General features: G+C 36.9%; 1 protein-coding gene across 1 annotated transcript in view; it reads left to right on the plus strand.

The window, feature by feature from the left end:
- Positions 1-22,027, plus strand: part of CTNNA3 (catenin alpha 3) — a 1,850,481-nt gene extending 1,828,454 nt beyond the window's left edge. The window contains exon 18 of the mRNA XM_052639474.1: positions 21,740-22,027. Coding sequence (XP_052495434.1) covers positions 21,740-22,027 — 288 coding nt within the window. The remainder of the gene's footprint in view (positions 1-21,739) is intronic.
- The last annotated feature ends 501 nt before the right edge of the window (positions 22,028-22,528 follow it).

Genomic DNA, 22,528 nt, shown 5'->3' on the forward strand with positions numbered 1-22,528 from the left:
TTTTTCATTTTTAATTTTCCTAATTAGTGAGACTTTTCCCTTTTTCTTGATTAGTCTTAATTATCAATTTTGTTTTTATAAAGCACCAGCTTTTACTTTCATTGATTTTTCTATTGCTTTTTAAAAATTTTACTTATTTTTTAATTGAAGGATAATTGCTTTATAGAATTTTGTTGTTTTTTTTCTCAAACCTCAGTATGAATCATCTAGCAGTTCAGTTCAGTTCAGTTCAGTTGCTCAGTAGTGTCCAACTCTTTGCGACCCCATGAATCACACATGCCAGGCCTCCCTGTCCATCACCAACTCCCGGAGTTCACTCAGACTCATGTCCATCGAGTCCGTGATGCCATCCAGCCATCTCATCCTCTGTCGTCCCCTTCTCCTCCTGCCCCCAATCCCTCCCAACATCAGAGTCTTTTCTAATGAGTCAACTCTTCACATGAGGTGGCCAAAGTACTGGAGTTTCAGCTTTAGCATCATTCCTTCCAAAGAAATCCCAGGGCTGATCTCCTTCAGAATGGGCTGGTTGGATCTCCTTGCAGTCCAAGGGACTCTCAAGAGTCTTCTCCAACACCACAGTTCAAAAGCGTCAATTCTTCGGCGCTCAGCCTTCCTCACAGTCCAACTCTCACATCCATACATGACCACAGGAAAAACCATAGCCTTGACTAGATGCACCTTAGTCAGCAAAGTAATATCCCTGCTTTTGAATATGCTATCTAGGTTAGTCATAACTTTTCTTCCAAGGAGTAAGCGTCTTTTAATTTCATGGCTGCAGTCACCATCTGCAGTGATTTTGGAGCCCCCAAAAATAAAGTCTGACACTGTTTCCACTGTTTCCCCATCTGATTCCCATGAAGTGATGGGAGTGGATGCCATGGTATACATATATCCCCTCCCTTTTGAAACTCCCTCTCATCTCCCTCTCCATCAAACCCCTGTAGATTGATACAGAGACCCTGTTTGAATTTCCTGAGTCATATAGCAAATTCCCATTGGCTATCTGTTTACATATGGTAATATAAGTTTCCATGTTATTCTTTCCGTACATCTCACCCTCTCCTCCCTTCTCCCCATGGCCATAAGTCTATTCTCTGTTTCTCCATTGCTGCCCTGCAAATAAATTATTCCATACCATTTTTCTAGATTCCATAGATATGTGTTAGACTACAATATTTATCTTTCTCTTTCTAACTCACTTCACTCTGTATAATAGTCTCTAGTAGGTTCAACCACCTCATTAGAACTGACTCCAATGTGTTCCTTTTTATGGCTGAGTAATATTCCATTGTGTATATGTAGCACAACTTCTTTATCCATCCATCTGTCAATGATGTTTAGGTTGCTTGCATCTTCTAACTATTGTAAGTAGTATGGCAATGAACAATGGGATACATGCATCTTTTTCAGTTTTGGTTTCCACATGGTATATGCCTAGGAGTGGATTGCAGGGTCATATAGTAGTTTTATCCCTAGTTTTTAAGTAAGAAATCTCCATACTGTCTTCCATACTGGCTGTATCAATTTACATTCCCACCAACAGTGCAAGAGCATTCCCTTTTCTCCACACCCTTTCCAGCATTTATTGTTTACAGACTTTTTGATGACGGCCATTGTGACTGGTGTGAAGTGATATCTCACTGCAGTTTTGATTTGCATTTCTCTAAGGGAAACCCCATATGCTTAACAGCTGATCTTTCAGCAAAAACTCTTCAGGCCAGAAGGGAATGGCAGGATATATTTAAAGTACTGAAAAGGAAAAAGCTACATCCAAGATTACTGTACCCAGCAAGGATCTCATTCAAAATTGATGGAGAAATAAAAAGCTTTCAGATAAGCAAAAGTTAAGAGAATTTAGTACCATCAAACCAGTTTTACAACAAATGTTAACAGGGCTTATATAATCAAGAAATACAACAGAAGAAGGAAGATCTATAAAACAAACCCCAAACAATTAAGAAAATGGCAATAGTAACATATATATCAATAATTACTTTAAATGTAAATGGATTAAATGCTCCAATCAAAAGACACAGACTGGCTGAATGGAAACAAAAACATGACCTATATATACGCTGTCTACAAGAAACCTACTTCAGACCTGAAGACACATGTAGACTGAAAGTGAGAGGATGGAAAAATATAGTCCATGCAAATGGGAACAAAAAGGAATCTGGAGTAGCAATCCTCATATCAGACAAAATAGACCTTATACAGAAGATTATAAGAGATAAGGAAGGGAACTACATAATGATCAAGGAAACAATCCAAGAGGAAGACATAGAAATTGTAAATATCTATGCAGCCAACATAGGAGCACCTCAATATATAAGACAAACACTAATAGACATAACAGGAGAAGTTTACAGTAACATAGTAATAGTAGGAGACTTTAACAGTGCCCCCCCCACACACCAATGGACAGATAGTCAAAACAGAAAATTAATAAGAAAACACAAGTCTTAAATGATACATTAGATGAGATGGATCTCATTGATATCTTCAGGACCTTCCATACAAATGCAGAATACACCTTCTTCTCAAGCGCTCATGGAACATTCTCCAGGATAGACCACATCTTGGGTCACAAATCAAACCTCATTAAGTTTAAGAAAACTGATATCATATCATGCATCTTCTCCAAACACAACACTATGAAACTAGATATCAATTACAAGAAAAAAATATAAAAAACCCAGACACATGGAGATTAAACATTACATTAAAAAAAAAAAAAGAACCAATGGGTTACTGAAGAAATCAAAAGGGAAATCAAAAAATTTCTAGAAACAAATGACAATGGAAAAACAATAACTCAAAACCTATGGGATGCATCAAAAGCAGGTCTAAGAGGGAAGTTCATAGCGATACAATCTTACATCAGGAAACAAGAAAAACATTGAATAGACGACATAATTTTACACCTGAAACAACTGGAAAAAGAAGAACAAAAACATCCCAAAATTCCTGGAAGAAATAAACCATGAAGATAGGAGCAGAAATAAGTGACAAAGAAATGAAAGAAACAGTAGTAAATATTAATAAAACTAAAAGCTGGTTCTTTGAGAAGATAAACAAACTTGACAATCCTTTAGCCAGGCACATCAAGAAAAAAAGAATGAAATCAACAAAATTAAAAATGAAAGAGGTGAGGTTGCAACAGTCAGTGGAGAAATACAAAGGAGTATAAGAGACTATTATGAACAACTACATGGCAATAAAATGGGTAACCTAGAAGAAATGGACAGATTCTTAGAAAAATTCAATCTTCCAAGACTGAACCAGGAAGAAATAGAAATTATGAACAACCCAATTACAAGCACTGAAATTGATGCTGTGCTAAAAAATCTCCCAAAAAACAAAAGCCCAGGACCAGATGGCTTCACAGGAGAACTCTATCAAACATTTACAGAAGAGCTAATGCATCCTTCTAAAGCTCTTTCAAAAAAAGGAACACATTCAAATTCATTCTACAAAGCCACCATCAACCTGATACCAAAACCAAACAAAGACAACATACACTCAAAAGAAAGCTACAGGCCAATATCACTGATGTACATAGATGCAAAAATACTCGACAAAATTTTAGCAAACAGAATTCAGCAACACACCAAAAATCTCACACACTATGATCAAGTTGGGTTTATTCCAGGGATGCAAGGATTCTTCAATATATACAACTCAGTGTGATACACCATATTAACAAATTGAAAGATAAAAACCATATGAATATCTCAATAGATGCAGAAAAACTCTTTGACAAAATTCAGCACCATTTATGATTAAACTCCTCAAAAACTGGGCATAGAAGGAACCTACCTCAGCATAGTAAAAGCCATATATGATAAGACTATAGCAAACTTTATTCTCAATGGTGGAAAACTGAAAGCATTCACCCTAAGATCAGGAACAAGACAAAGGTGTCCACTTTTACCACTGCTATTCAGCATAGTTCTGGAAATCCTAGCTTCAACAATCAGAGAATAAAAAGAAGTAAAAGGAATCCAGATCAGAAAAGAAGAAATAAAGCTCTCATTGTTTGCAGATGACATGATACTGTACATAGAAAACTCTAAAGACAGTATCAGAAAATTACTAGAGTTAATCAGTGAATTTAGCAAAGTTGCAGGATATAAAATCAATACACAGAAAGCACTTGCATTTCTATATACTAGCAATGAAAAATAAGAAAGAGAAATTTAGGAATCTATTGCTATTTTTTGATCTCTGATTCTGCTCTGATCTTTATGATTTCTTTTCTTCTACTAACTTTTTGGGTTTTATTTGTTCTTCTTTCTCTAGTTGCTTTAGACGTAAGGTTAGATTGTTTAAGATTTTTCTTGTTCCCTGAGGTAAGATTGCATTGCTGTCAACTTCTCTTAAAACTTCTTTTCTTGTGTCTCATAGGTTTTGCATCATTGTGTTCCAAAACCCAAACTTCCTTCTCAAACTTGTGGTGAAACACGTGGAAACTCCTAAATAATTCAAGTAATTTATTCTTGTGTCAAATATCTCCTGTAACCTTTAACTTGTGTCAAACAGGGTGAAAATGGTAATATTATATCTTCTTCATAGACCTTACTGCCTTAAAATGACTATAATGTTAGATGAAATATGAATTGCTTTTTTTATGGTGGTTTAGTCACTAAGTCATGTCCAACTCTTGAGACCTCATGGACTCTAGTTTACCAGGTTCCTCCATCCATGGCATTTCCCAAGCAAGAATAGTGCAGTGGGTTGCCATTTCCTTCTCCAGGAGATCTTCCTGACCCAGGGATCGAACCAGGGTCTCCTACATTGCAGGTGGATTCTTTACTGACAGAGCCACCAGAGAAGCCTCCTAAATTGTTTGTTGTTCAAGTTCTTCCATCATAATCTAGGTATCACGGAATGATTTCCTGAGAAAGTGATATTAAGGGAAGAAAAAGAATATCTCTAATCAAAAGGGAGGGATGATTTACAGGCAAAGAAAAAAAAAGACTTATGAAAAGGCTTAGAAGTGAGGAGAAATATGTGGTGCATTTAAAAACTAAAATATTTTAGTTTAGTTTCGTTTTGTTGTAAGGCTGGAGTACATAATGTAAAAGCAATAGATAAATTTGGTTAAGCAGGATAGACAGGATAACTTAAGGCTTTTGGAATCTAACAAAATTTTACAATGAAGATAAATTTTAAAGTCTAATAAAATCCATCACTGTACTGTAAAAGAAATGATTTTTTTTTTTTTTTTTTTTTTACTGTATTGGTTTTGCCATACATTGACATGAATCCACCACGGGTGTACATGCAATCCCAAACATGAACCCCCCTCCCACCTCCCTCCCCACAACATCCCTCTGGGTCATCCCCATGCACCAGCCCCAAGTATGCTGTATCCTGCATTGGACATAGACTGGTGATTCGATTCTTACATGATAGTATACATGTTACAATGCCATTCTCCCAAATCATCCCACCCTCTCCCTCTCCCTCTGAGTCCAAAAGTCCGCTATACACATCTGTGTCTTTTTTGCTGTCTTGCATACAGGGTCATCATTGCCATCTTTCTAAATTCCATATATATATGTGTTAGTATACTGTATTGGTGTTTTTCTTTCTGGCTTACTTCACTCTGTATAATCGGCTCCAGTTTCATCCATCTCATCAGAACTGATTCAAATGTATTCTTTTTAATGGCTGAATAATACTCCATTGTGTATATGTACCACAGATTTCTTATCCATTCATCTGCAGATGGACATCTAGGTTGTTTCCATGTCCTGGCTATTATAAACAGTACTATGATGAACATTGGGGTACATGTGTCTCTTTTAATTCTGGTTTCCTTGGTGTGTATGCCCAGCAGTGGGATTGCTGGGTCATATGGCAGCTCTATTTGCAGTTTTTTAAGGAATCTCCACACTGTTCTCCATAGTGGCTGTACTACTTTGCATTCCCACCAACAGTGTAGGAGGGTTCCCTTTTCTCCACACCCTCTCCAGCATTGATTGCTTGCAGATTTTTGGATAGCAGACATTCTGACTGGTGTGAAGTGGTGCCATATTGTGGTTTTGATTTGCATTTCTCTAATAATGAGTGATGTTGAGCATCTTTTCATGTGTTTGTTAGCCATCCGTATGTCTTCTTTGGAGAAATGTCTATTTAGTTCTTTGGCCCATTTTTTGATTGGGTCGTTTATTTTTCTGGAATTGAGCTGCATAAGTTGCTTGTATATTTTTGAGATTAGTTGTTTGTCAGTTGCTTCATTTGCTATTATTTTCTCCCATTCAGAAGGCTGTCTTTTCACCTAGCTTATATTTTCCTTTGTTGTGCATTAGCTTTTAATTTTAATTAGATCCCATTTGTTTATTTTTGCTTTTATTTCCAGAATTCTGGGAGGTGGATCATAGAGGATCCTGCTGTGATTTATGTCGGAGAGTGTTTTGCCTATGTTCTCCTCTAGGAGTTTTAGAAGAAATGATTTTTATTTATAGATCATTTTTTAATGTTAATGTAGAGAATGGACTAGACGGGAGTAAAAATGCAGAGGTAGAGTTCAAAAACATATTGCAATTATCCAAGTTACGTAATGACCTGCTCTAGGGTAGTAATGGTTTAAGCCTCTCAATACCTTCCTTTTCTACTAAAGGGCCTTGATGACTTGGCTAAATGTTATTGGTTTAGGAGAACCATGAGTTCAAGGTAATTTTACTGTACATAAAATAATATTACAATTGCCCCACTGAGTTCACAATACGTTTAGAATTAAAATACAGGATGACAACATTTAAAGACTGAAATGAGTATGTAAAATTCAAGTTTTACATATAAATTTCAATGAGTATGTAAAAAATACCTGGTATCACCACTTCCATACTAGCAGTTCTACCTAGTGTAATAATGCAAGGGTGAAAACAGACAAAATAAAAATGAAGAAATATAATTGTTATTACTCATACATGACATGCTTGTGTACTAGAAATTAATTAAAAAATCTGGGAAACTGAATTATTAAGTGAATTTTACAAGGTCTCTAGATGCAGGTTAGTATAAATATATAAATATACTCAACTTCATTAGTTATCAAGGAAGTGCCAATTAAAATTTTAAATATAATCCTACCAAAATGGCTAAAGTGAAAAATATGGGGAAGAAGTCACAGATAAAGATGTGTTACAATTGGAACTCTCATATATTGCTACTAGGAATATAAATTTGCAAGAATACTTTGGAAATTTGTGGAAGTGTCCAATACAACTGAATATATGCATTTTTATTGCTCTGCAATTATACTCTCAGGTATCTACCCAACAAAACTTCATATATTTGTTCACCAAAATATATATACTGGAATATTTATAAATTTCTTTTCATAAGAGCCACCAAATATGTCAAAGTCCATCAACAGAAAAATGGCTAAATAAACTATATTTTTTATATTATACCAGAATGAGAATCAATAGATCTTGATTCTCAAAAGAAATTTGATTGAAACAAACCAAAAATACAAGATTACATATTAATGTTCTATATTAAACACATGTCTAATATGCTAGATAATTATATATTAAGCCATATATATTTAATATGTATATGAAAGTGAAAGTGAATTCGCTCAGTCGTGTCTGACTCTTTGCGACCCCATGGACTGTAGCCTACTAAGCTCCTCTGTCCATGGAGTTTTCCAGGCAATAGTACTCGAGTGGATTGCCATTTCCTTCTCCAGCAGATCTTCCCGACCCAGGGATGGAACCCAGGTCTCCCACAGTGTAGACAGACGCTTTACCATCTGAGCATCGATATATATATATATATATATATATATGTATGTATATATATATATGTATGTATATATATTGATATCTAGCAGAAAAAACAAAGGAAAACATGTGAAAGTAAAAGTGTGACTGCTTGAGAAGTAAGCAAGAAGTGAAAAAAATATTGTCAAGTATAGAAAATCTTTCAAAAAGTCTGGCTGTATTTTATGATAGGGTTTCATGAACACTTAAGTGTTACAGTGAAATCTTTGTTTGGTTTTGGTATCAGGGTAATGGAGGCCTTGTAGAATGAGCTCGGGGGTGTTATTTTGCAATTTTTGGAAGAGTTTGAAAAGGATAGGTGTTAATTTCCAAAATGCATAAATAGCTTTTAGAACTCAATATCCCAAAACAATCCATATTAAAAAAAATGGGCAGAATATCTGAATAGACATTTTTACAACGATATACCAATGGCAGACAGGTACATGAAAAGATGCTCAACATTACTGATCATCAGGAAAATGTAAATTGGGAGGACCACAATGAGGGATCACCTCACATCTGTTAGGATGGCTATTATCAAAGACAACAAATGATAAATGTTGGTGAGGATGTAGAGAAAGGAAACCTTAGTTCAATGTTGTTGGGAATGTGAATTGGCTTATGGAAGACAGTATGGAGGCTCCTCAAAAAATTAAACATATAACTACTACATGATCTAGCAGTTTCACTCCTGAGTATATATCCAAAGAAAATGAAAACATTAATTTGAAAACATACATACACCCAATGTTCATAGTGACATTATTTACATTAGCTAAGATATGGAAACAGACTAAATGTCTATCAAAAGATAAATGAATAAAACAGATGTGGTATGTGCAAAGGGAACAGAACATTAGTCATTAAATAAAAGAATGAAATTGTGCCATTTGCTGTAACATGGATGGACCTGTAGGATATTATGCTTAGTGAAGTCAAAGAAAGACATTGTATGTTTTACTTATATGTGGAGTGTAAAAATACAACAAACATAAATATAACAAAAAGGAAACAGACTCTCAGATATAGAGAATAAACTAGTAATTAGTGTGGAGGCACAAGATAGGGGTATGTCATTAAGAGATACAAGAAAGGAAAAGAATGAAGATGCATTGGTAGAAAAGAATTAGTAATTGTGCAAAATCTCAGATGGAAGAGAAGGAATAGAATCTGGAGTATAGTTAAGAAATATCAATTACAGAGAGAAAGAGAGAACTTTAATTTTAATAAAAGTAGATAAGAATTCAGGACAAGTTCAAAGTTTCATTTTGCTGCTTCTGTTTTGTTACTATTTTGTTGTTGTTTGTTTACTTTGCTGCCTGTTTTATATTTAAGTGAAGTAATCTGTAGAACAGATGAGAATGTAAGGTGTCAAAAGTTTGATCAGAGTAGAAGACTGAAATAGTATTTGCATAGAACAGGTGTAACAATTGGCTAAAGATACAAAAACATTGTCTGTTTGCTTCAGATTGGTGGCCATTAATTTATCTAGAAACCCATCTGTCCAATGAGGGTCTTCTCTAAGACAGTAACTTATAGATCAGTGCTGGGAACACGGACACTTGTCTTCTACTGGATGTTTGTAGCAGAGAGGCAAGATAAGAAATGTTTACTATTGCTAACAGAGGGGTTAAAATGGTAGAATGATGATGAACAAGGCAAACTGTAAAGATAGAAATGTGAGGTCTATGAAATAGAAAATCCTTGCAGGGATTGGAAACTGATGCCATTTGAATTTTTAGCTTCACACAATCTAGCTTTTCCTTACCTTTGGTCATGCAAGAGATGAGTGTAGGATCTAGGATCAACAATAAAGCTTTCTTACATGGAGCACAGATGTCATCAAGATGTCAGGCTGAGTATTGTAAGTAGATGTCTCTTCAGAGGGTATATCTCAGCATGCTGTCTGATGCTGGAGAGAAGAAAAACACAGGTTGAAACATGTATGGTCAGAGAAGCATATCAAACCCAGCCCACTCCTGCTAGCACTACTTCATGAATAATGTACTAATTGCTCTAAAACTGTGTAACTAGTAGCTGGGGTTTAAATGTTACAGAAAATTAGTTTCTCAGTTAATCATTTGCATTTAAGCCATCATGATTAAAGAATCAGTTCAGTTAAGCTGCTCAGTTGTATATGACTCTTTGAGACCACATGGACTGCAGCACACCAGGCCTCCATGTCCATCATGAACTCCCAGAGTTTACTCAAACTCATGTCCATTGAGTTGGTGATGCCATCCAACCATCTCATCTTCTGTTGTCCCCTTCTCTTCCTGCCTTCAATCTTTCCCAGCATCCAGGTCTCTTAAAATGAGTCAGTTCTTCGCATCAAGTATTGGAGTTTCAGCTTCAGCATCTGTCCTTCCAATGAATATTCAGGACTGATTTCCTTTAGGATGGACTAGTTGAAACTCAGTACTATCTAAGGGACTCTCAAGAGTCTTCTCCAAAATCACAGTTAAAAAGCATCAATTCTTCAGCACTCAGCTTTTCTTTATAGTCCAACTCTCACACCCATACATGACTAATGGAAAAAGCATAGCTTTGACTAGATTGACATTTGCTGGCACAGTAATGTCTCTGCTTTTTAATGTCCTGTCTAGGCTGGTTATAACTTTTCTTCCAAGGAGCAAACATCTTTTAATTTCATGGCTGCAGTCACAATCTGCAGTGATTTTGGAGCCCAGAAAAATAAAGTCTCTCACTATTTTCATTGTTTCCCATCTATTTGCCATGAAGTGATGGGGCCAGATGCAGTGATCTTAGTTTTCTGAATGTTGAGTTTTAAGCCAGCTTTTTCACTCTCCTCTTTCACTTTCATCAAGAGGCTCTTTAGCTCCTCTTCACTTTTTGCCATAAGGCTGGAGTCATCTGCATATCTGAGGGTATTGATATTTCTCCCGGCAATCTTGATTCCAGCTTGTGCTGCATACAGTTCAGCATTTCTCATGATGTACTCTGCATATAAGTTAAACAAGCAAGGTGACAGTATACATCTTTGACATACTCCCATTCTGATTTGGAACCAGTCTGTTGTTACACGTCAAGTTCTAAATGTTGCTTCTTGACCTGCATACAGAATTCTCAGGATGCAAGTTAGGGGATCTGGTATTCCCATCTCTTAGAATTTTTCACAGTTTGTTGTGATCCACACAACCAAAGGCTTTAGCATAGTTAATAAAGCAGAAGTGGATATTTTTCTGAAACTCTCTCGCTTTTGCCATAATCCAGCAGATTTTGGCAATTTGATCTCTGGTTCCTCTGCCTTTTCTAAATCCAGCTTGACCATCTGGAAGTTCACAGTTCACATACTGTTGAAGCCTGGCTTGGAGAATTTGGAGTATTACTTTGCTAGTGTGTGAGATGAGTGCAATTGTGCAATAGTTAGAGCATTCCTTGGCATTGCCTTTCTTTGGGATTGGAATGAAAACTGACCTTTCTCAGTCCTGTGGCCACTGCTGAGTTTTCCAAATTTGCTGGCGTATTGAGTGCAGCACTTTCACAGCATCATCTTTTAGGGTTTGAAATATTTCAGCCTGAATTCCATCACCTCCACTAGCTTGGTTTGTAGTGATGATTCCTAAGACCTACTTGACTTTGCATTCCAGGATGTCTGGCTCTAGGTGAGTGATCACACCATTGTGATTATCTGGGTCATGAAGATCTTTTTTGTATAGTTCTTCTGTGTATTCTTGCCACCTCTTCTTAATATCTTCTGATTTTGTTAAGTCCATATCATTTCTGTCCTTTATTGTACCCATCTTGCATGAAATATTCTCTTGATATCTTTAATTTCCTTGAAGAGATCTCTAGTCTTTCCCATTCTGGTGTTTTCCTCTATTTCTTTGCATTGCTCACTTAGGAGGGCTTTCTTACCTCTCCTTGCTGTTCTTTGGAACTCTGCATTCCAATGGATATATCTTTCCTTTTTTCCTTTGCCTTTGACTTCTCTTTTCTCACTATTTGTAAGGCCTCCTCAGACAACAATTTTGCCTTTTGCATTTCTTTTTCTTGGGGATGCTCTTGATCACTGTCTCCTGTACAATGCCAGGAACCTCTGTCCATATTACTTCAGGCATTCTGTCTATCAGATCTAATCCCTTAAATCTATTTATTACTTCCACTGTAAGGGATTTGATTTAGGTCATACCTGAACGGTCTAATGGTTTTCCCTACTTTCTTCAATTTAAATCTGAACTTGAAAATAAGGAGTTCATGTTCTGAGCACAGTCAGCTCCCAGTCTTGTTTTTTTGCTGACAGTATAGAGCTTCTCCATCTTTGGCTGCAAAGAGTATAATCAATCTGATTTCAGTGTTGACCATCTGGTGATGTCGATGTGTTGAGTCTTCTCTTGTGTTCTTGGAAGATGGCGTTTGCTATGACCAGTGCATTCTCTTGGCAAAACTCTATTAGTCTTTGCTGTGCTTCATTCTGTACTTCAAGGCCAAATTTGCCCATTACTCCTGATATTTCTTGACTTCCTACTTTTGCATTCCAGTCCCCTATAATGAAAAGGACATCTTTTTTGGGTGTTAGTTCTAGAAGGTCTTGTAGTTCTTCATAGAACCATTCAACTTCAGCTTCCTCAGCCTTACTGGTCAGGGCATAGACTTGGATTACCGTGATATTGAATGGTTTGGCTTGGAAACGAACAGAGATCATTCTGTCATTTTTGAGACTGCATCCAAATAGTGCATTTCAGACTCTTTGTTGACTATGATGGCTACTCCATTTCTTCTAAGGGATTCTTGTCCACAGTAGTGGATATAATGATCATGTGAGTTAAATTCACCCATTCCAGTCCATTTTAGTTCGCTGATTCCTAAACTGTCAATGTTCACTCTTGCCATCTCCTGTTTGTCCACTTCCAATTTGGCTTGATTCATGAAACTAACATTCCAGGTTCCTATGCAATATTGCTCTTTATAGCATCGGACTTTACTTCCATCACTGGTCACATCCACAACTGGGTTTTGTTTTGCTTTGTCTCCATCTCTTCATTCTTCATGGAGTTCTATTTATCCACTGATCTCCAGTAGCATATTGGGCACCTACCGACCTGGGGAGTTCATCTTTCAGTGTCATATCTTTCTGCCTTTTCATACCGTTCATGGGGTTCTCAAGGCAAGAATACTGAAGTGGTTTGCCATTCCCTCTTCAGTGGCCCATGTTTTGTCAGATCTGTCCACCATGATCAGTCCTTCTTGGGTGGCATGGCATGGCTCATATTTTCATTGAGTTAGGCAAGGCCATGTGATCAGATTGGTTAGTTTTATGTGATTGTGGTTTGCCCTCTTTCTGCCCTCTTATAGAGAAGGATAGGAGACCTATGGGAGCTTCCTGATGGGAGAGACTGACTGAGGTGGAAACTTTGTCTTGTTCTGATAGGCAGACCATGTTTGGTAAATCTTTAATCCTGTTTTCTTTTGATGGGTGGGGCTGTGTTCCCTCCCTATTTGACATGAGACCAAACTGTGGTGGATATAATGAAGATAATGGTGAACTCCTTCAGAAGATCCCATGCCCACACTGCTACACTCAGCACCCCAACCGTCCAGCAGGCTACTGCTGGCCTATGCCTTCACTGGAGACTCCTGGACACTCAACAGGAAAGTCTGGGTCAGTCTCTTGTGGGGTCACTGCTCCTTTTTCCTGGATCCTGGTGCATACAAGGTTTTGTTTGTGCCCTCCGAGAGTCTGTTTCCCCAGTTCTGTATAAGTTCTGGCAGTTCTATGGTGGGGTTAATTGCAATGTCCTCCAAGACGGTTTATACCATATCCAGGTCTACTGCACCCACAGCCCCTTTGCCTGCAGCAGTCCACTTCTGACCCATACCTACTCAGGAGACACTCAAACACAGTTCTGTCTCAGTCTCTCTGGAGTCTCTGGGTCCTGGTGTGCCCAAGGTATGTTTGAGCCCTCTGAGCATCTCTGTTGGGTATGAGGTTTGATTCTAATGTCATTTTGCCCCTCCTACCATCTTGCTGGGGCTTCTTATTTGCCCTGGCATGTGGGGTATCTCCTCAAAGTCACTCCAGCTCCGCACAACTGTTGGTCCTGCACCTACCATCTTGCTGGGGATTCTCTGCCCTTGGATGTGGGGTATCTCTTCCCAGTCACTCCAGCACCATGCAGCTGCTATTCCAGTGCCACACAGCTGAATAGCCAATTACTAGTATCACCAATCATATTTTTATAATAGGCCATTTCAAATATAATTAAATCAGCATTCTAGGTAGCCACCTGAATTAGTATTAGGTTTGTGATTATTTCCTTTTAAAGCAACATGTTTTTAGTGTGGAATATATGCTTTAGAAAACAGACTTGAAAATGCTTTTTGACAGGAGCATATTATAACTGAATAAATGTTATATTTGATTTCATGTCTGGCCCTCTCAGTAGTGTTAAATTTCTTTAGTTATTCCACACATTGATTTTTCCCCTTTCAACTTAAGTTGTTTTCTTCTGATGTCAGGTTCTTATGGAGAATTGGTAAAGGACACATTTACAAGATGAATCCAATCAGTGGCCCATTGGAATAATTTTTAATCTTCAAAGAAGGCACCACCTTCTCAATTTAATTATAAGGTAGACAATTTCAATTTGTATGTCTAACCCCACTTTGACTGGCCTTAACAAAGCCTCTTATTTGATTTTCCCCTTAAGCCAGTCTGGCTATTTAGCATTTTTGAATGCATCTGAAAAAGGAGAATGTTTCCAATTCAGGCCATTTTTCTAAAAATCTGTTCAGAGACATGTGTTAAGCAGGTATTAGAATAAAATTAGGTTGTCAGGAAAAGTTCAGGGTAGATACTAAAAGCATATTGAATTATAACATAACATTTTTGCCAACAAATACATATTTAAACATTTCCTGTGATATACACTTACCATTACTAGATATAAGTTAGACAGACTATTGATGTTTGTTTTTAAGAAATATTTAAGCTATCTCTTATTATCTACCAACACATATACATAATACTCTTTAATACTACCTATGCTGATTTTATTTCCAAATAGTTGAATTGAGCACTTAATAAGTAACTGAGAAGGAAATGGCAACCCACTCCAATATTCTTGCCTGGAGAATCTCATGGACGGAGGAGCCTGGTGGGCTACAGTCCACTGGGTCGCAAAGAGTTGGACACTACTGAGCGACTTCACTTTCACTTTCAAGGGTTAAATAGAAACCCCAAGATCAGGGGACCAGATCTCGGTTTCTATTTCAAAATCAGGGCAAACAAATTTAATTTTGTTTTGAAAATCAGATAAAAAGTTTGTTTTGTATTTACATTTTAAATATGAAATGAATGTTATATAATTCCATGTCCTAGAAGCTATAATATGATTTGTTTATGGTTTAACTTTGCCTTATTGATATGTTTATTGAGATCTACATTGAAAGTCTTTAAACTGTTTGGAACTTATGAGGATGGCTTAGTATTTCTATTTGGTATTTCAAGAAAATGCTGCTTGGAAAATGATAACACAAATACAATCAAACCACCATCCTAACAAAATACCTTACAAGTACTATACTCTCATTTTTCTTAGTAACAAAATTCTATAAATTCTATAATTGCAAATTTTCTATAACCTTTCTAGAAAACAGTTATTAGCACTTTTCAAAATTTTATACATTGTATTAATGGTACAGCATCTTCAACCATACAATATTGAAAATAAATACATATTGCAAGTGACATATTACTAAGGGCCAGGGTTGCATGATAGGTAAAAGTACCAGGTATTTGAACAAGGCTGCCTTGGCTCAAATTCAAAGTCTTTCATTTAATAGTTGTATCACCTTGAGAAAGCTATGAAACCTTCTAGTTCCTTTGTTTCCTCTTCTTTAAAATGGAGATAATTATGGTACTTAGTTCATAGGATTACTGAGTTAATTTATGTCAACTATTTAGACCTGCACAAACACATAGGAAGCACACAATAGATATTACCAATTATTATAAGTTGTTATTATACTTGGAGCCAAACCACACACATTTGCCTTTCAAGGATTGCTTTGGTACAGGTGCAACATCTACTGAGGGTGTATAAGTTCAGGTAAACATTGAGACTCATGAGAATTTATAGGCTACCATTGGTACCAGTTTACCTAGAAGGTTTATAGGACAGGAAATATATATTTTCCAGGCAGCAACAGGAATTCTAGCAGCAGTAGTTGCCATGGCAATTCACACAAGGGATGGGGAGCTAACTATGCCTTCCCCAAGTGACAGCCCAGGTGCAAGGGATGGGCTCCACATCGGTGGAGTGCAGCTTAGAAACCTCAGGCAAAACACATTTCTGATCAAGACCTTGTATCCAGAATGTGGGGAGTTAGAGCAGTGAAATACAGTGCATTCTGTTGCTCTGACTAAATCAGTGAGGAACTCACACAATTGAAGGAAGGAGGAACTAGCATATTTTTCTTGGATATTCCCCCTAACTATCAATAATTACAGTAAGATATGAACAAGGATTTGCCAACAGACATTCCACCCTGATGGATTGTGGAGGACTTTACATTTATAGTTATTTAACTTTGGGCTTTGTAAAAAATGTTGTCACTTCTATGAGGAAAAAGAAAATACCTTATATTGTTGTTAAACTCCTTTTCCACAACAAAGGCTTGCAGATACATCTCTAAGTTACCAAGCCTTTTGTCTGAAAACATCCTTAAAACTGGACAGAATTGTACTGTAGTTTACCTGAGTTCATGGAGTATATGGCACAAAGCACAAAAGAGACATTACAATAAAATTAAGATTCCTACAGGATGATAATATTGAGGATTCTATTTAGATGTTCAAAATTTTGATTATTTGCAAAATACATCCTTGCAGTCAGTAAAGCTGCTACTGGTCATAATCTCCATATTCAACTCAGTTCAGTTCAGTCACTCAGTTGTGTCTGACTCTTTGAGATTCCATGAATTGCAGCACGCCAGGCCTGCCTGTCCATCACCAACTCCTGGAGTTCACACAAACTCACGTTCATTGAGTCGGTGATGCCATCTAGCCATCTCATCCTCTGTTGTCCCCTTTTCCTCCTGCCCCCAATCCCTCCCAGAAACAGAGTCTTTTCCAGTGAGTCAACTCTTCACATGAGGTGGCCAAAGGATTCGAGTTTCAGCTTCAACATCAGTCCTTCCAAAGAACACCCAGAATCATCTCCTTTAGAATGGACTGATTGGATCTCCCTGCAGTCCAAGGGACTCTCAAGAATCTTCTCCAACACCATAGTTCAAAAGCATCAATTTTTCGGTACTCAGCTTTCTTCACAGTCCAACTCTCACATCCATACATGACCACTGGAAAAACCATAGCCTTGAGTAGATGGACCTTTGTTGGCAAAGTAATATCTCTGCTTTTGAATATGCTATCTAGGTTGGTCATAACTTTCCTTCCAAGGAGGAGGCGTCTTTTAATTTCATGGCTGCAATCACCATCTGCAGTGATTTTGGAGCCCTAAAAAATAAAGTATATCACTCTTTCTATTTTTTTCCCTATCTATTTGCCATGAAATGATAGGACCAGATGCCATGAAATGATAGGACCAGATGCCATGATCTTCATTTTCTGAATGTTGAGCTTTAAGCCAACTTTTTCACTCTCCTCTTTCACTTTCATCAAGAGGCTTTTGAGTTCCTCTTCACTTTCTGCCATAAGGGTGGTGTCATCTGCATATCTGAAGTTATTGATATTTCTCCCAGCAATCTTGATTCCAGCTCGTGCTTCTTATAGCCCAGCATTTCTCATGATGTACTCTGCATAGAAGTTAAATAAGCAGGGTGACAATATACATACAGCCTTGACGTACTTCTTTTCCTATTTGGAACCAGTCTGTTGTTCCATATCCAGTTCTAACTGTTGCTTCCTGACTTGCATATAGGTTTCTCAAGAGGCATGTCAGGTGGTGTGGTATTCCCATCTCTTTCAGAATTTTCCACAGTTTCTTGTGATCCACACAGTCAAAGGCTTTGGCATAGTCAATGAAGCAGAAATAGATGTTTTTCTGGAACTCTCTTGCTTTTTTGATGATCCAGCAGATATTGGAAATTTGATCTCTGCTTCCTCTGCCTTTTCTAAAACTAGCTTGAACATCAGGAAGTTCACGGTTCACGTATTGCGGAAGCCTGGCTTGGAGAATTTTGTGCATTACTTTACTAGCGTGTGAGATGAGTGCAATTGTGAGGTAATTTGAGCATTCTTTGGCATTGCCTTTCTTTGTGATTGGAATCAAAACTGACCTTTTCCAGTCCTGTGGCCACTGCTGAGTTTTCCAAATTTGCTGGCATATTGAGTGCAGCACTTTCACAGCATCATCTTTCAGGATTTGAAATAGCTCAACTGGAATTCCATCACCTCCACTAGCTGTTCGTAGTGATGCTTTCTAAGACCCACTTGACTTCGCATTCCAGGATGTCTGGCTCTAGGTGAGTGATCACACCATTGTGATTATCTGAGTCATGAAGACCTTTTTTGTATGGTTCTTTGTGTATTCTTGCCACCTCTTCTTAATATCTTCTGTTTCTGTTAGGTCCATAGCATTTCTGTCCTTTATCGAGCCCATCTTTGCATGAAATGTTCCCTTGGTATCTCTAATTTTATTGAAGAGATCTCTAGTCTTTCCCATTCTGTTGTTTTTCTCTATTTCTTTATTCAACTAAATCATAAAAAAAAAAGAAAAAAGGCACAATTTATGAACTATGTCCAGTTTACTTTTGGACATAGTATTGAGGATCTTATTGTGACATTAATAGATCAATTAAATGCATTTATTTTGAACCCAGACCAGTGTAGTAAGAATAAGCACAAGTCACTACCATAGGAAAAGTGGCTATGTTCCTATTTACTCTGGTTGGAATATAGGTATGTCTATTTATATAGATCAGAGGCTTTTAATGTAGGTCAAACTCCTCTTTGATAACTTATTTTTTTTAACTTCATCCACTTTTATGGAAAGAAGGCAACAGGAACCTATTTATATGTACTTGGATGCAAATACTTACATATAACAGTAGGAGGTTTGAGGGCCTTAGAAGCTGTTTGGTTTCTCAGTTGATACCTTGATCAAAAACACTTCATCTAGACCAGAGAAGAGTGTTACCAGATATTAGGAAAAATAGTTTCTTTTATGGCACATATTTTAGGTTACATTTGCCTAGAAGTCTTTACAGTTGATGAAAGTTATTTGTAATGGTAGAAAATTTTTGCACCTGAGCTTTATAGTCTGATTGGTTTATTTCACTAGGCTTTTAAAGTAAAATAACATTCTCATTTGCACAGGTACATTTGTGAAATTCAGAAAATTTTGTTAAGTTGAACACAGAAATCTCAAAGTGATGCATTACCCTACTCAAATATGCCTTATTTTCATTAAGAGAATTCTTTTGAATTCTTCCCTTAGAGGATTTTTCATTAAAGTAAGCCTGGTCAGAGAGCTTATAATACTTTTTTCTTTTGCAGACATGAAGTTGTGCAGTTATTCTCTATGAGTACGCCTGAGGCACTCCTTGGGTCTCAAACAAAATTTCCTACCATGTGCTTGGCTGGTCTGTGCCCTTGCTTGTGTGCCCTATGATTTGACTCATAGCAGAAAGGCAGGAATCTTAATGCACATAGCTCTTGGACATCAAAAATCCCCATAGAATGTCTCATGAGCTTTCCTCAGGAAATAACAGTATTCTTTTAGCAGTTGTCCTAATCTGTCTGCGAAACTAGTCTTCATGCTCTCCTAGGGGGATAATTTGCCCTGTGTCTTTTTCAGTCTGCTGGAGGAGAAATCCTACTACAGTCATTTAGGATTTTAAAATAAAAGAAATTGTCAGAGGCCAGCATAAGAGATCACAATGGTACAGACAAAGTTTTGCTGAATCAGTGAGGGAAGAAGACAAGTTGATTTCCACATTTTAAGGCACAAATTTAATTTCACCATCCTTCAAGAATAGGTTTATATAAAAAAAACCCACTCATATGGAAAAATTAAAATAAAATAAATGCAGTCTATACATGACAAGATTACAGAGTCAAAAGGAGAAAATATAAGTTTTAGGGTGGGAAGACCAGAGCCCCTGGTGAAATCTTGGATGACAGCAGGTCACTAGGACCTTCTTCTATGGAAGACTTAATGATAGCACAGAGCCCTTGGAATAAACCAAAGAGTTTCATGTTTGAGGGAGAAAATTGCCAAGGATCTTCATTACTATTCATGTTCATTTGTCATTTAGAAAAACTTTTTTCTTCCTATGGTGAGATTGAAAATGACTTTCAGAATCTAACTAGCTGCAGGAGGGCTTTGATGAAAATTGCTAATTATTAAACAACAGATTTTAGCCTGCAATGTGTCCACAGAGTAACCTTAATAACAAAGTGTGTTATTCTATTCAAAGTCTAGTTTTTTATTTAAAGTTGTGTACAGATTCAGAAGTTCTAAATGTTTTCTGAAATACAGAAAAACATATGAGTGTGAGTGCTTCATGAAATCGTGTTTAATTTTCGTTAAAAAAATAAGTCATTCCTGCCACATGCACAGATTTTACATTCCTGGTTTCAATAAGTAAAAAGACCTAGAGTGTAATTTCCAAGTATCACTGCCTCTCAAATTACATATTGTTTGGTGTTACCTTTTCAAGGATTTCAGACTGGGCATATAGTGGAGCTAATTAAATTTTCTCCCACGAAAGGCAGCCAGCTAGACCACTGCCCCAGGCACATAACCTCAGCTTACTACTTCCCTTCACTCATTTATTCTGTATGTGAGATGAGCCTCCCTGAACCGCGAAGGTAGAGTACTTAGGCCAGGAAGCTGCTGATGGATTTCGGTATCTGCAGAGCCAGTGTTTGAGCCTCAACCCTGACAGCACGCATCACAGAGAGGTGACAGTAGAGACACATCTTCCTGTGTGAATTGGCTGTGGGTGACAATCTGCCAACTAAAACAATGGAGGAAGCATTAGTTATATAAACGAACCAGCTTGGCTAGCCCTAAAGTATTTTTCAAGATTCTAGGAATATCACCTCGTTTTGTCCAGAGACTGTTTTTGTGAACAACCCAGAAAACAAAAGTTACAAAATAAAGTTATGTGGAAAAGGTTTCTTTTAGAAATTTCATTAGTATAAGATTAAGCAATCTTCTCAACCTTCACAAGAAACAAAGGAAATATTTCATAACTGACAATCACTCTATAAGGCTATTTATATATGTTATTTTGACTTTAATAAACATTCCTTTCCTATTTAATATCTGAGAAAACTAGAATGAAGATAGTTAAATGATTAATTTATATTATTAAATGGCAGTCCTGGAATTTAAACCAGATTTGACTGTAAGGCCTTAGTTTTATCTATTTTAATACTCTGCATGATAGGTTAATCATTCTGTGTTTAAAAGACTCTTTTAGGTGGAATTATTTGTGAAATATTCATGAAAATTAGTGGTTTACATGCATGTACGTATATGTATCTATTATTTATCTTAGACTATGAATTCCCTAAGACTTTTCAGTTGTTCTTACTAAGTACTTTTACATGATAGAGCTTTTATTGTAGGTAGTCATCTGTTATACAAGGGGTCAACATTAACCCTGGAAATATGGAGATCCATTACAAACAAAGCTGTAACCATCTGGTCCTTATGATATGATATAGAAGCTATAGAATAGAGTTCACTGAAAACCAAGAAAAAAAATTAACCTAAGATATCATCTTAGAAAATAGAATATGGATCTATTTATGTATCAGATGAATAACTAAATGATTAACTTAGATTGATGTGATAATTTACATAGATACGTAAAATGTGAATTAACTCATTCATTTCTGAGATAAAATAACTGTCATTTCTGGGGTAAAAACAAGTGCTGCACATTTCACTTTCTGTAACATTAAATCTCTTTAAATTCCTGATTATGTTCTCAAGTAACAGCTTTTATTTCCCTCCCTACAGTTGGACAGTGTCACCTCCCTGATCCAAGCAGCCAAAAATTTAATGAATGCTGTAGTGCAAACAGTGAAAATGTCTTACATTGCCTCAACCAAGATCATCCGAATTCAGAGTCCCACTGGGCCCCGGCACCCAGTTGTGATGTGGAGAATGAAGGCTCCTGCAAAAAAGCCCTTGATTAAAAGAGAGAAACCAGAGGAAACTTATGCAGCTGTCAGACGAGGCTCAGCAAAGAAAAAAATCCACCCAGTGCAAGTCATGAGTGAATTCAGAGGAAGACAAGTCTACTGAAACCACTGTTGTACTCTAGTGTGTATATTACAAAGTCCTGGCTAAACACACACTCCTTTATTTTTACACTTGATTAGTTCTGTAAGTTCACTAACTTAGAATTTAACCCACAGATAATGTAAAAGATTGAAACCCTAACCCACATAAGCAACATATATTTGGGATCTTGTCATTGTCATTTCTGTATGGCCAACATATGCTTATTGAATGAATGAAATCTCCAGGTGTCATTCAGCCTTTCTCAGCACAGAATATCTTATATTCATTTCTCAAGTGAGTCCTGTTCATCCATAATAGGTTAAGTATACTCACCCTTTTCAGTTAAATTCACCATTTGAATTAAAACATTGACATGAGCTCTTGACTTGGTTTTCAATGCAAACAAAATATTTCATAAAAATACTTTCCAATTTAATCTCCACATACTTCATTTATCTCATCTAACCTGGCAGATGTGTGATTCCTTCAACAGGGGAAAAAAAAAATCAATCTGTAGATATT

Source organism: Budorcas taxicolor, chromosome 5, assembly GCF_023091745.1.
Source record: "Budorcas taxicolor isolate Tak-1 chromosome 5, Takin1.1, whole genome shotgun sequence".
In the NCBI taxonomy this organism is placed as follows: domain Eukaryota; kingdom Metazoa; phylum Chordata; class Mammalia; order Artiodactyla; family Bovidae; genus Budorcas; species Budorcas taxicolor.